The sequence below is a fragment of the Quercus lobata genome, chromosome 3 (assembly GCF_001633185.2).
Source record: "Quercus lobata isolate SW786 chromosome 3, ValleyOak3.0 Primary Assembly, whole genome shotgun sequence".
Taxonomy (NCBI): domain Eukaryota; kingdom Viridiplantae; phylum Streptophyta; class Magnoliopsida; order Fagales; family Fagaceae; genus Quercus; species Quercus lobata.
Genome location: NC_044906.1, coordinates 55,355,119 through 55,369,605, shown reverse-complemented (window position 1 = coordinate 55,369,605; position 14,487 = coordinate 55,355,119). Strand labels below are relative to the sequence as shown.

The 14,487-nt window shown below is 33.7% G+C and overlaps 1 protein-coding gene across 2 annotated transcripts; it reads right to left on the bottom strand.

Moving 5' to 3' along the window:
• Positions 1–381: 381 nt before the first annotated feature.
• On the bottom strand, positions 382–9,292 carry LOC115982332 (probable thimet oligopeptidase). Of its 2 annotated transcripts, none has more exons than XM_031104904.1 (21): positions 9,051–9,292; positions 8,807–8,928; positions 8,548–8,711; positions 7,780–7,870; positions 7,297–7,476; positions 6,541–6,621; positions 6,123–6,203; positions 5,364–5,456; positions 4,968–5,048; positions 4,690–4,852; positions 4,415–4,535; positions 4,235–4,307; positions 3,480–3,587; positions 2,896–2,993; positions 2,772–2,817; positions 2,530–2,626; positions 2,313–2,386; positions 2,136–2,240; positions 1,827–1,907; positions 1,459–1,584; positions 382–819 (listed from the first exon to the last, which is right to left on the bottom strand). In XM_031104904.1, the coding sequence occupies exons 1-20, from the start codon at positions 9,184–9,186 to the stop codon at positions 1,474–1,476; spliced, it is 2,106 nt and encodes a 701-aa protein (XP_030960764.1). In that variant the 5' UTR covers positions 9,187–9,292; the 3' UTR covers positions 382–819; positions 1,459–1,473. The 2 variants fall into 2 exon arrangements, with proteins under 2 accessions (XP_030960764.1, XP_030960765.1); XM_031104905.1 differs by lacking the exon at positions 382–819 and adding an exon at positions 1,042–1,277.
• Between the last annotated feature and the right edge of the window lie 5,195 nt (positions 9,293–14,487).

Below are 14,487 nucleotides of genomic sequence, written 5' to 3'. Positions count from 1 at the left end.
TGATATTATAATTAATATTATTTGACCGTCAAGATAGGAATTTTATGTGATATTTTTTTAGACCGAGTACAGAACGTGTTTATTGATTATTGTTGACTTTGACCAAAGATAAAAATAAAAATCACAAACAGAAATCAACCAGCACACGCATGCACGTATGGAGGGATCATGGGTTTGTAATTGGAATCTAAAAAAAAAAATCCTCAAAGCCAAAGGATTTTTTTTCAAAGGCACATGTAGCAATAGAATTGTACAATGAATAAACAAAAGCAATCATGATCCTATTCCTAGCGGCATGAGCTTATTGGACCCGCGAAGTTCGGCTTGTTGGCCCATGTTATTGTACTTTTCAAAACATTGTTGTCCTCCAAATACAGCAGATTTTGCAATCTTCAAAATATATGTCTGAAAACATCAACTTGATACAATTCATGTGACCACAAGGAAAAGAATGACATAATGCGCATTTGGTAAGTCGGGTGAATGAAACAATAATAGGTTTCTTAATTTTCTTCTGCACTATTGAGTCCTTTTTTTTTCTTTTTCGGGTCAACTGGTATTGTTGGAGGTACTGTAGTCTCTCATTATTCAACTAGGCTGTCCCATGCTCGTATCCCATGTATGTAGCGATGTCGATGAGCTCATGCAAGAATTCAAGACTAAGGCAATGAGTGGAAGACACCACCATAATGACCAAACAATGCAACCAAATTTGATAGCACTCCATTACCTTAGTCCATGACAGAAGCCTATATTCGCAAACATGATTGACAGAAGCCTATAACTTCAAGTCCATGACAGAAGCCTATATTCAAGTGGCTGAAAGCAAATTGTGGCAACCAAATGATCAGTCTCACTGATTATTCTTTGACAAGCAGCAATGTGAATATTTAGAGATGAAATCATCATGCAGGTCAACCTTGCCAACGTACTACAATCAAAGCAGATAAGTGGGACAGTTCAAAACAATAATGAGATGCCCAAGATGACACATCTGCACCATGGGGTGAACCTTTGTTCATAGCATTGTTCCATTGACACTCCACTAACAAAGTTCATAATGCAATTTGAAACATAATTCTAGCAATAGCTATCATTTAGCATTCAATGTTTGAATACATAAGTTATATAAGCATTACAGAAACAGTGAAATGTATCATTCTGAGAAGAAGGCTTATCTACAAAACATAAATACAACAAAACTTTTCTGGCAATTGAAACTGTAGGATGCTCATCTGTTAATCATTCATCCTGCTAGTGCTTGCTAAGATTGATTGCTGCTTTAAATATATAATCGTTACAAGAGTGAGAACAAGATGCGATCATCAAATTGAACATGAAATTTCAATAATTAAATAGTTGAAAGTAGAAACTATAGTTTCCGCTGACAACAAAATTTCAGGATGCTGATTGAATTTTATCTCACAGAAGCAGAGAGAGGAGGGGAGAAAACATTACCAAAATTCATTTGCATTACAAACTACATTCGGATTTACTGTCAACAAAAGCTTGAATTGATGGTTCTCTTCCAAGAAAGTCTGAAAGAACTTCAATAGGTTCCTTTGCTCCTCCCGGGCCAAATACCTGCCATATTATTAATATATATAAAAAAGAATTAAAATTAAAATACAAACCAAAAAAAAAAAAGACCTTAACAATTGTAAATTTTCAGCCCAGACAGATTTTAGAGTGAGACAACTGCCAATAAAAGGCAAGAAATGACCCCAAAGGCACACTTCCTGAGGTCCTTAATAACAAATGAATTCAACTGAATGCTTCAAAATATTATATAGCCAATGGTTGATTAAGTTATGTAATTTATTCACCTTGTTCCTGAACTGCATGCCAACATATTGGTTCAAAGGATCACCATGAAACTTTGAGGCAAATACATCAGACGCAAAAACCTATTGGCATATGTGAGGCATCAGTAATGATCATTAGATTCAAAGAAAATGTGGACAGAAGTCCTTCAAGTTAACCATTTTTGCAATTCTTGGACATAAATTACAGCATTTTTGCAATTCAAGTCAATAATTGTAAAACAATAATAATGATCAATACAATTAGAGAAAATTTGTTGCTCTACAGTAGTTGCACACAACAAGAACTTGTGATAAATAGGAGATCCACACCTCACTCCAAATACGACTGTAACAAGCAGCTTCATAACCAATAGCAGAACGTGGAAAGCATGAAGCTGGATTGGTTCCTTCCAACACTGGCAAACCTAACATCACCTGGAGGAACAAAGGGTTATTACATATCTATGAACGCCACTTGATAAAGGAACTAGTGTAATTGTTACTTGCCTTTGGATGAAGATGTTTGAATAACTCAACAACATCAATATTGTCGGCAGAATGTATAATTTGATCAAAAAGGCCTGAGAAGACAAACATTATAAAAGAAATTATCTGCAGATCCTGATCATTCATAATCTGTTCTCCAAAAATGTCCATCTCTCAAGCAGTAAAGCAAAACATTCCGTAGTCTTAATTAAGCAAGTTGAATAATAAGAGAACTTACAATAAAGAATTTCCTGCTTCAATTTAAGTGCAGAAAAGGAATGTCGCCATCTTTTAAGTGATTTACATATATCATCCTTGATGGGCTTTGTGATATCCTACAATTCAGACAAATCATGGTAATTAAATGAAAAAATTATATAAAAGAGCCACTTTTGTATGTGTGGAGTGAAGAAGAGGAGGGGGGACCAGATTAACAGGCCAAGCATTTCTTGTAACGAATCAATTGGAAGCATGTATCACCTGATGGAATCCAGATATCAACTTCAGTACAAAGCTCTCATAGCACCTAAAATTTCATGATTATTGAAAGGTGAGTTTGTGTTTTATCTAATCAGAACATGGAACAACATGATTTATTACTTACAAGTTTTCTAGAACCTGAGCAGGGATCTCCACAAAGTCAGGATCTATACGCAGCCCAGAAAATCTGGCAAATGATGCACGGTTGCAAATATGTTGGACCTAAAGTTCAAAAAAAGACAGAGACATCATATCACAGTGGACATTATAATTTATCACATCTGCTATAAAAACAGTTATTTGCCAAGAGTATACATTGAGTGAAAAGACATTGACTGAAGTGGATCTTGTTATTAAGTACTAAGTAGTGTGGAAAAACCATTGCATATTAAAAGCTAGGTTCCGCACATAAAAGCAACCACACACTCATTGTCTAAAGAACATTATTTTCCACTGTCAAAAATGTTTGGGTCTGTTAGCCACTGAAATGGGGACTCACTCTATTTCTGAAAAGTTTTACATCCTTGAGAGAATGGTTATCTGAAGTATACAGTAAATCAGTCTGCCATTACTGAGACCTCTTTCTAGAATTCATTACACCAAACAAATACAGTCCATTTTAAAACAATTTCTAATGCTAAAATAGATACAGTGAAGGAGAATGCAAGTTCCGATTGTAGATAAAGTGTAAAATCAAAGAAAACATACCACATGTCCGAATTCATGGAAAAGATTAACCACTTCAGAGAATCGTAACAACCCAGGATGGCCACTGATGTCCTTCTCAAATTGAGAAATAAGTAGTGCCACTGGTACCTAATTGCAGAAACCTAGGTTTAATAATTTACGTAATACAAATTCATTTATTCAGATAACATGAAGGGATGAAGCACAGGAAAACCATAAGCATAAATGCAATAATTGGAAATTATTATAATAAAAAAATAGAAATAATGCCTATGGAAAAGAAAAAGCAGGCTCCACAAAGGGTTCTAATAAGTTCCCCAAGAGACACAGAGTAACCTTTGATAGTCCAATTTGTAGACTTATCTTTCTGCCTTGTCATGCATATTTATTTATTATTATTACCCCAAATCTACCTTAAAGCCATGGAACAGACACACATGCTCCCATCTGAATATGCAAAAGTTAATTAAATTGCCTGAGGTTAAAAAGGCAATAAGAAATCATTTGGAAAACAAGGGCATTAGGTATGCACCAAGAAAACACATCCAGAATTATACAGTTTCTCTACTTCCACAGACACAGCTTACTACCAAAAATTTATATATTTCTTTTGTGGAAATATTCATCATTTGATTCCATCTTTCCAAACAGATGGAGTGCATTACAAGATAAATACTTGAGAAGTCCAATCCAACACCATAAGATTTGGCTTCACATATTATACAGTTTTTAGTTCCACAAAAGTAAAGCAGAGCCATTAGGGTTATAATAATCACCTGCCGTGCACCATTTGATGATAATGCACCATTTTGTAGAGCCACCACACAGGTCTGACCATATTTTCCTTCCCTATCCAAGTTACAACATATGGCCATTTCTTTCAAACTCAAACGAACCAGTAATAAATCAAGAGCTGAAAATTAGATTTTAAAAAAACATATTTAAGTAAAACCAACCTTGCATATATATCTTGGTAGAAATAACCGAAGAGTTCACGAGAACTTAAATCAAAAACTGAAAATACACGAACATCACCATGCCAAACCTCAGCATCCAAAATTTCCTCAAACCTTAAACCTGTATGAAGCAAAGATATAGGGGTGAGTATCACTACTTATTGAAATTGAAATGAATAAGTCAACTGGACAACATAAAATATATAAAGATAAAGGGGTGAGAATATATTATAAAGACACTCCAAATCTCATCCAAAGTGAAAATATATATTTACCAAAAAGGTCTTGGAATGTTTTGAAGACCCCAGATAAGACCAAATTGACAGGAAAGTATTGCTTAAGAGCTCCAAAGTCAATATCAAACTTCTGTTCTTCAACTCTCTTTGCATAGTATAATAAATCCTCAATTCCAAATGGAACCTCCCCTTCCTCTTTCTTCTGATGAACCATCAGAAAGAAAACCAATCAGACAAGAAACAAACTGTCGCAGAGGAGAACATATTACAAGCACATTCTATTCTTTAAGTATAAATACACAGGGAAAAATAATAACCTTTAAGTCTTTCAACAGATTAAGTTCTTTAGTCGCCAAGTCTGTTAAATTGATGGAGATGTCCTCTAAGAACTCAAATACCTGGAACAATAGGAAGATTCACAGAAAGTCAATGCAAGCTTCATCTAAAAAAGTACTGAGCAAAAAAGTACACACTACAAGGCATTATTTGAATCTGGACTCGAGTAAAATTGCACATTATCACTTAAAACCAAGAGCCTTGTAGCTCAATTGGCACCCCCTAGTGTTTTTAACAAAGACATCCAAGGTTCAAATCCCCCCTCCCCCATTATTGTAACTATTGAACTATGAAAAATAAAGAATAATAATAATTCTGGCCTTAAGAGTAATATTGTACGTCATCACTTTTTAATGAGAACGCAACATTATTTAAACCTTTGATGTTGTCTTTGCCATTCTAAGATCCACGGCATAGTCTGCATAGTTTGAATAGCCAAGTAATCGAGCATATTTATGGCGCAGTTGGACCTGAATCATAAGAAAAGAATATCAATGCATAACAGCCAAAAAAATATTAGTAGAAGGCAGAAGAAAAACTCAAGCCTCAAGCAGAAAATCCTGCTCTCTTATTTAAATTTTTGAAGATATTCCAACAAGAATCCTGTTTAGTAATATGCATACAACACCTGATAGGAATCATCTAATAACATTCAAATACCAAAGCCAATCAGAACTTTGACAATAAGAGATTTCCTAGAGTTGCCAACCAAAAGCTAAACTTGTGGCATGCAATTTAGAAGTTTTCCTCAAAACAACCACAATGTCTTGGTTTTCAAAGAAGCCCATTGTGATTTCTTTTACAATTAATACATTCAATAAACATTAATGGCAAATAATTGAAAAGTCTTGGAAATAAATAATTTTGGTGCTGAAAGACAGGATTAAGTCACAAGTTGATCTACATATGCTCAACTAATAAAATCAACTTGTTGATTGCATTTAACAACAAACAAAACATTAGTCCCAAAATTTTGGAGTCCGCTATGAATCCTCAACAAGTTAGTTAGGGTCTGCCATATGTATTCTAACTTCTTGATTGCATTTAAGAAACTCGGAAAAAAAGTTGTTAAAAAAGGGGCTCGGTTTCAGCTTTATATATCTTATAAACTTACAACTGATCTAATGGATTCATACCAAATTTTCTAAGACGGAAAGATTGACATCTCCACATCTCTTCCCATATGCCACAGCTACCATCCTCCTTGTCCTTCCTACCTTCACAGGCTCAAAATTGATTTTGTTAACAAAACAAATACATGTCCCAAACAATCAAAGCAAGAATTAATATAAAATAATTACAGGCCAAAACAACAAAACATAAAAATGATTAAATTTTTTCTCATATATATATATAGGTATATGTTTTCTTTCAGATATGATTATTATAATTATGCATTTAACATGGAAATGCATCCAAGATTCAATAACCAAAAAGCACAGTATGCCAGTAAATGCATTCATTGATTCCATTAACATATGCAGATTGACATATCATAGTAAATTTGGTACCAGCACAGAGCAGAGCACAATTAATGATACCAGAATGTAATACCTTGCAGAGTTCCAGCACTGCGGCAACAAAATTACTTCTCAGGTTGACCTTGAATTTACCATTTTCAGCTTTGTCTAAGCCCTGCCCAGGAACAAAGTCATTTCAGCACACAATACATTACAATGAAAATACATTGACTTCCTTATAGCATGAAGAGATTATGCAGTAATGAGCTTTCACACACCCCTTTATTTGGACATGGTTTGCTTGAGTTAAGGTTTAAATTAAAAATCATATTTCATTGAGAAGAATATCAACAACATTTAAACCATAGGTCAGTCTTGATATGATTGAGCATCGGCAGTACATACCATATTCAATAAATATTTAATATTTAGATCTTTCTTTAAATCTTCAATTTGCCTTTATTTCTGGTGTGGCCATTCTCATATTAAATTATTTAAGAAAAATGTTTGTTCAACATCTTCATGTGGTTAGTTTGCATCAGGCATTGTCCAATATCACATAATTGAACAAATATGCAGGGTCTGGTCCCTATCAACTGATCCCTTTCAACACAAGCAGAGGTATGCTTCTTGATAATCTTGACATAGAATTGTAAATTACTTCAGACCATTATTATAAAAGAATTTACTAGTTACAAGCACACACCTAAAAACAAAATTAACACTGCCCGAAATATTATTTGGATAAGGCAAAGGGAAAGGAGTCTATTCATTAGTTCCATTACTAAGTAGAAGAAAAGCAAATCTGGAATAGTGGAAAATTGATGAGGAAAGAATAAACATATCAAACCTTAAAGAACTCTAGCGGTAACCCAGCTAACTCAGCCTCACTGAAGAGAAGAAAAGTACTTTTATCATTCAGATTTTTTATATATTGCAAGCTTAGCTCATCCATTTGAGTTCTCAAGCGCTGCACTTCTTCTCTCTTGGTTACAGTAAGGTTCAAACCATTCTGCTCAAATTCTCTCACCTGTCACTGATCAGGAAAGAATCAACATCCAGAACTAACTTTTGATGCAGATTATTAAAATCTTTTGACATTTATCAACCAAACATATATATTATGTCCATTCAAATTCAAGATGGTGCTCGTGTTCCATGGATGATATTGAGTAATCATCCATTTTAAGTACCATAAAGCTACTAACTAATCGAGAAGTACAAACAACTTTTACAAAATCAATACATTTGACCAACGAAAGTAATACACATGTATGGGATCACGCGTGCACAGACATAGAAGCTGAGCATGTAAATGTGGCTGTGTCCTTACCAGACTCTGAATATAGCATTTAGCTTCAGCGCTCGTCCATTCCCCCCTTGCAGCAACAGCTTTGATGACAAGGTATACATCTTCACGCATGCTGATTAAATTGCATGAAATAGCACAGATTTATTTCCATACTAAAAAAAGTGAGCAAAAAAGTAAAAATCCTTTTTTTTTCTTTTCAAAAACAATGTAAGGATTAGTGTTAGATGTTGGGCTTTGGTACAACAGCAAATTCTTTCCACCCAAAGAGACACGCTTTGTGCACTAGATACAACTATTTAATGTAAGTTGTAGTCATTAAATTTTTAATTTTCAGATTACACCCGAACCCAATTGGTCTTAAACCATTGACCAGATCCTCCATCCCATTCTTAGAGGGGAAGTGGAACTACTTGAGCTGGACTGCTAGAGTTCATTTTAGCATTAGTTTAGTATTTTCTCTCACAATCTTCCATTGATATCACATTTCTCAATCAAATGGTTCTAGCGGGTGGGGTCAATTGCCCATTAACGTTCTAGTGGCTAAACGCGAGTCCAAATGTCTCTTCTTTATAAAGATTTCCTACATTATCAAAAAGAATTAAAAATCACATTTCTAATCAGCTTAAGTTAAGCATGTCAAGCTGCAGTCTTTTTTCGATTTTCGAGCTAAAGCACCCATAGCACATATGATATATAATATATGGTATTATGGAAATGTCACACAACTTTAAAAGCCTTATCATATTGCACCAATTCATTGAAAAAGCAAAACAAATTAACAAACAAAACCTGCACATGAGAGCATGAGCATCTAGTCTACGCTCAGCTTCAGCACTGGCTTTGCGCACTTCATCTGAAGTGGAAACAAACTTCGGAAACACGCAAGACTGTATAAGCGGAAATTGCTCCGCCTCTAATTCCGCCAGAGGAGAAACAACGTTCACATACGAAACCTGCACATTTCAAAACCAGCACTACAGTCAAAACTTCAAAAACGAGAAATTTCGCAAATCAAAATGTGGAAAACAAGCTTCGAGTTTGTCAATACCTTGTCAAGAGGAACAGAAGCAACTTTATCATGAACCGCCTTAGATTTCGCGATGATTCGGTCCGCCAATCGGAGAATCTCCGATGGCGAAAGATTAACACGGACATTCGAGCCCGGAAGATCTGGAACCAAAACAAAAAATTTTAAATTAGAGAATCAAACAGTAACAGTATAAAGAAACTAGTGTAGTTTGTGTTTGGTTAGGTGGAAAATTTGAGTGAAAGAAAAGAGAAAAAGAGAAGACCTTTTTTCTTTGTCTTTTTCCTGTGAGAGTTGAAGGCTGAGAAAGCGAGGTTGGCAGCGAGAGCGAGAAGAGCAGCGGCTCCGGTGAGAGCTAGTAGGTTTCGTTCTTTGTTGTGCTTTCCTTCACTTTCTTTCATTTTTTTTCTGTCTCACCAAACAGCAATTTGGGAGGGAAATTTGTGTCTGAAGTGAGTGAGAAAGGTCATTAACCCATTTTTAAGCCAAGGCGGATAATTTATACATTTGAAAATTTTGAACAAATTTTAATTTTAATTTTTAAAAAAAAATATATAGGGGCGATAGGGGCGAGAATGGGGCCTTGATTTAATTTTGTTAATAAATGTAGGAGTAATTTATTTGGTGGGTAAGGTAAGAGGACGACACGACATCCCTGTTTTTGTCACTACACATCATGGCCGGCCCTCGATTGCGCCAATTGCTTAGGGCTGTTTGATAATGAATTTTAAACAACAATTTCCATTGTTTAAACAATATTATATATATTTTTATATATTTTTTTATTTACATGTATTTTTAAAAAATATAAACAATGTTACTAGAACAATATTATCAAACGAGTCCTTAATCTTAGGTTTTAGCATTCACATTCAATTCTCAAAAAATTTAAGCAATTCAAAAAATCATTTTATCCGGAAAAAAAAAAAAATCATTTTATCTATTAACCACTTATTTTACAATATACTCTACATTAAAAGTTTTATTTTTACATTCATCCCATTAAAATAAATATAAACAACTTATTAAAATAAAATAAAACTTCCCCACACAAATTAGCCACCCCAATCACGCGTGTTCCTTTGAATAAACAATTGATTTTGTTTTGAGCTTAAACTAAAGTGAGCTGCTATCTCTAGCACAAACTCAATTTTTTTTAAATTTTCCTTCTTTGTTGTAGAACATGTTTTCCCAGTATTGGTTGCTAAATTGACTTTTTAGTTTTTAGTTAATCTAGCACCCTTATTGTAGATGCTCTTATGAGTTCCAAGATTGGATTTATGGGTCTATTCCATAATTGTTGTTTTTTATTATCATGCCAAGATTCTAATTGGTTTTTAGTGTAAGTAAAACTACAGAGTTTGAACCCTAAATCTCATATTCAACAATAAAATATTTTACCAATTGAGCTAACCGAAACCTACTTAGGATTTTTGTTCTTAATCATCAGGTCATGGCACAAATTGGTTTTTAATATAAGTAGAGCCATAGAATTTGGATACTAAATCTCATATTCAACAATAAGAGATTTTACTGGTGGAGCTAGCGGGAACCTACCCATGATTATTGTTCTTTATCATTAGGCCATACACCAATTAGTTTTTGGTGTAGGCAAAGTCACAAAGTTTGGGCCCTATATCTCAAATTCAATCACAAGGCATTTTACTAGTTGAGCTAATGGGAACTCATCCATGATTATTATTCTTTATTATCAAACCAATGTACCAATTGAATTTTTGTGTAAGTAGAACCGCAAAGTTCAGACCCTAGATCTCATATTCAAGGACAAGATATTTTAACAATTGAACTAATGAGAACCCACCCATGATTATTGTTCTTTATAATTATGCCAAGATACCAATAATTTTTTTGTGTAGGCAGAGCTGCAAAAGGATTTTATGGATTGAGCCAACAATAAAATACCCTTAACAATATATGAAGGATCTATTTGAGATTTGCTTACTTTACTGAAACAGGAAATTTTTTGTTGAAAATATGGTAGATAAAAGTAAAAGTTAGCTGAAATAGTACAGTAAGACTCATAAATAGTACAAAAAAAATACAATGGGACCATGAATAGTAGCAAAAATAAACTGCATAGTAAAATAAGCTGACTTTTTAAACCAGAGTCAAACACACACTAATTAAACCAACTGGCGGATTACATTAAACAGAAAATGTTATCTTTTTCGAGTAAGTTTTTTTTTTCTTAAAGAAAATGATTGACTAAGACAGTGTTCAATACTCACTTGCCTTAACTTTTGATTCATATGATCTGCAAGGGGTGGTTATGAATGGACTATATTACGTGTTTGCAAACTGCAATGTTTGGTGAAAGGTAGTTGACAGACCACAGTGTTTTATTATGTCCTCCCTGGATCAAAATTTTATGATATGCAGGTTCAGACGCCACCTAGCAGCCCATCAATAGTGCTTTAAAGTTTATGTTTTTACATTTAATAGTCTATTTTAGTCCACAAGATGTTTTAGATGGGCTGTATTTCATTTACGGTTCATGTGTAATAAGAAAAAAAATTCATCAGTTGGCCAGCTTGTTTAAATCGAAAGTTGTTGCAATTTAATTCAGAGAAAAAAAAATTGTTGCAATTTAATTGTCTATAAGCTATATAAGATTTGTAGGTTATAGTTAGCTCCACTAGTAAAGTCTCTGATAATTGAATAAGAAATCTGGATTCAATCCCTACCTACACTAAGTGCACGTTTAGTAAACTGTAATGGTAATTACATAGGAATAAAAATAGATATTACAATGAATACAAAATGTTGTAATATAATTGTGAGGCCCAATAATTTATGGGTCAGGCACATTTGCTCGTGGAGAATCCGAAGGCCCAAGCCGAGGAGAGCTATGGCCCAAGCCCGATAACATAGAGCACAAGACAGTTTTGGAATACAGCCGAGGACAGTTCAGTCCTCGGCAGATCCAGAATCCCACCGGAAAAAAAAAGGGTAAAACTGGTATAGGACTAAACTTGAAAAGAGACCTAAAATGTCTTGGGAAAGTTACCCTTATGACCCTTCCCAGATAAGACTCTGCACCTAGCAGAGCCGTATTCTTCAGCTTTATCAATCATCCCCAACAATTCCGGGATTAGACTGATGGGACAAATATCAGTCTTGTAAAGGTTGACCCTAAACGTGGACGAAGGACAGCTAACGCAGGCGAGTATAAAAGAAAGAAGTAAGTAAATCTAGGGGGAGGCCCATTCCACCTCCAAAAAAAGGGACTCCATGGGGGAAAACATCAGGAGAACACCTGCACATCACAGAAAAACCCATCGTCGGGTAATCGGGGTAAGACCTTAATGATCCTCGGATCAAGTCCGAAGAGTCCAACCCCATAGGATGCGACACTGTAGGGCTTAAATGTTCAAACTCAACTCCTCTTTCTATATGAATTCCTTTAAAATCAAGACCGGAACATCGCCCCGTGCCCAACGGCTAGCTTTTCAAGCCTACTCTCTACAAATCATATTGTGAGGGATCTTTCATGTGCAAGCCCAACATCATTATTGGGCCGCAAAAGAATCGTGTCCTTACAATAATGTTTATTACTATTTATTTATTTGATAACAACACAATAATAGAACCTTGAAAATAATGAAATGAAAATATTTTAAATCAAACTAAAGATATATTTTAGGAAATATTTTACTCATATAATTATATTTCCTAAAAATAACATTTTTTTTTCAATTTGAAAAAGAGATTAGTTGTTTTTTATAATTTTTTATTTTCATAATTGTTATATACATATGGAAAGTTTATTTATTTAGAAATATATTAATTGCAGTAATTAATACACCTACTAAGAAATGGCTATAACATCACTTTTAGAAATGAATAGTTATTCCTCATTTTAAAGAATAACTATTCATAAGAAATGATTATTCCTTGTAATAAAAACATGACAAAACTACTGAATAGCTAAACCATAGGAATAACTATTACATTACAGTGTCTATTACTGTCTACCAAACATACCCTAAAAACCAATTGGTGTCTTAGTCTGATGATAAAGAGCTATCATCAAGGATGGACGTCATAAGTTAAAACTCTCTAACCTATATGAGATTTTTTTTTTTTTTTTTTTTTTTTTAATAATTTGAGAATCATATATGAGAAGTTGTTGAATAAGAGATATCATATTTAAACCCGGATGTTTCTCAAAAAAAAAAAAAAATGTTCAAACCCTACCCACACTAAAAACCATATTGATATTTTAGCTTAATGACTAAAAAAATAAAAAATAAAAAATAAAAAACATTTATTATAAAACATACGTCATATGTTGAAAAAAATAAATACTCAAAATAATAAATGAGAAGCTAATATCTTAAATAGTTAGATAGTGTGGGCATCAAAAACACCAAAAAGTGAATTTGGATGGAAGTTCTTGATCAACACAACTAATTTTTAAAACATTGGAAACAAAAATCCATTGTGGGAAGATTAGTAAGATAGTTGAAGATAAAAAGCAACTAAATCAAATATTTATATATGGAAAAGTGTATTCCCAAGGTACAAAGAATTCCTAACTTTCTCTCTCTTGTTCTTCCTTAGGTCTTTTTTCTAGATCCCCCTTTCTATTGCTCTCCTCCTCCTTCTATAGTCATCTCCCTTCCTCTTCTAGCTATCTAGCTCTTAGTTGGATTTAGGGGGAAACTTGTCACATCAGCCCCTTATCCTGTTATTTCTTGATCATGAAGAAGGACTTTAGGGGGTGTTTCTATTGTTCAAGCTAGTCATTCAGCATTTAATATAACTAACATTAGGTAAGGAGAGCTCATTAATGCAGAGGTGACTGTTACATTGAGCTTTGCATTTTCTTCAACGTGTTCCTGGGGAAAAATGTGAATAAAGGGTGTCCTCGACTTAAGAGAAAGGTCGCTTTTCGATTGGTCTACTTTTCCTCGGGAAAAAAAGGGTTTAACGAATGTTAGGGTACCATTTTTTTCACACCTAATTTTATTTAAGTACCACCTATTTATTTTCAAATACCACTAATAAGTTATTGGGTTTTCCCAAATATTTTTTGCTCTATTGTTATGTTATTCACAAATATTTCATATCTCATTATCAAAATTGGGTCATGATATAAACTATCACAAAAAACCCAAAAAACTCATATTTTATCTAATTTTATTATCATTATTTAGCTAAGCCCAAAACTAGCCCTATGAGTCCAATACACACATCCTATTATATTTAAAGCCCAATAATACTTATATTTGGCAATATTTGAAAAGCCCATGATTCAAGTCCATGACAAAACAATTTTATCAATGAAATTCAAATTCATAATCAAAGCTCATGGTTTAAACTCATGGCAATTTATTTATCCAAAACTCAATTTACATTAATAATATCAAAGCCCAGTTCTCGCTGGCAATATTTAAAACTCAATTTTCATTGGCAACATCAAAGCTTAATCCTCATTGGCAATATCAAAGCCCAGTTCTCGCTGGCAATATCAAAACCCAATTCTTATTGGCAATATCAAAAACTCAACTTACGTTGGCACTATTAAAAGTTCAAACTAACTACTTGGCACTATTTTATCAAAAGCCCAATGTTATTAATACTTGGCAAAATACTATATCATAATTATTTCACTTAAAAGTCCAATAATGAACAATACTTTAAATTCTTAAACTTATTACTATAATATTACAAGCTCA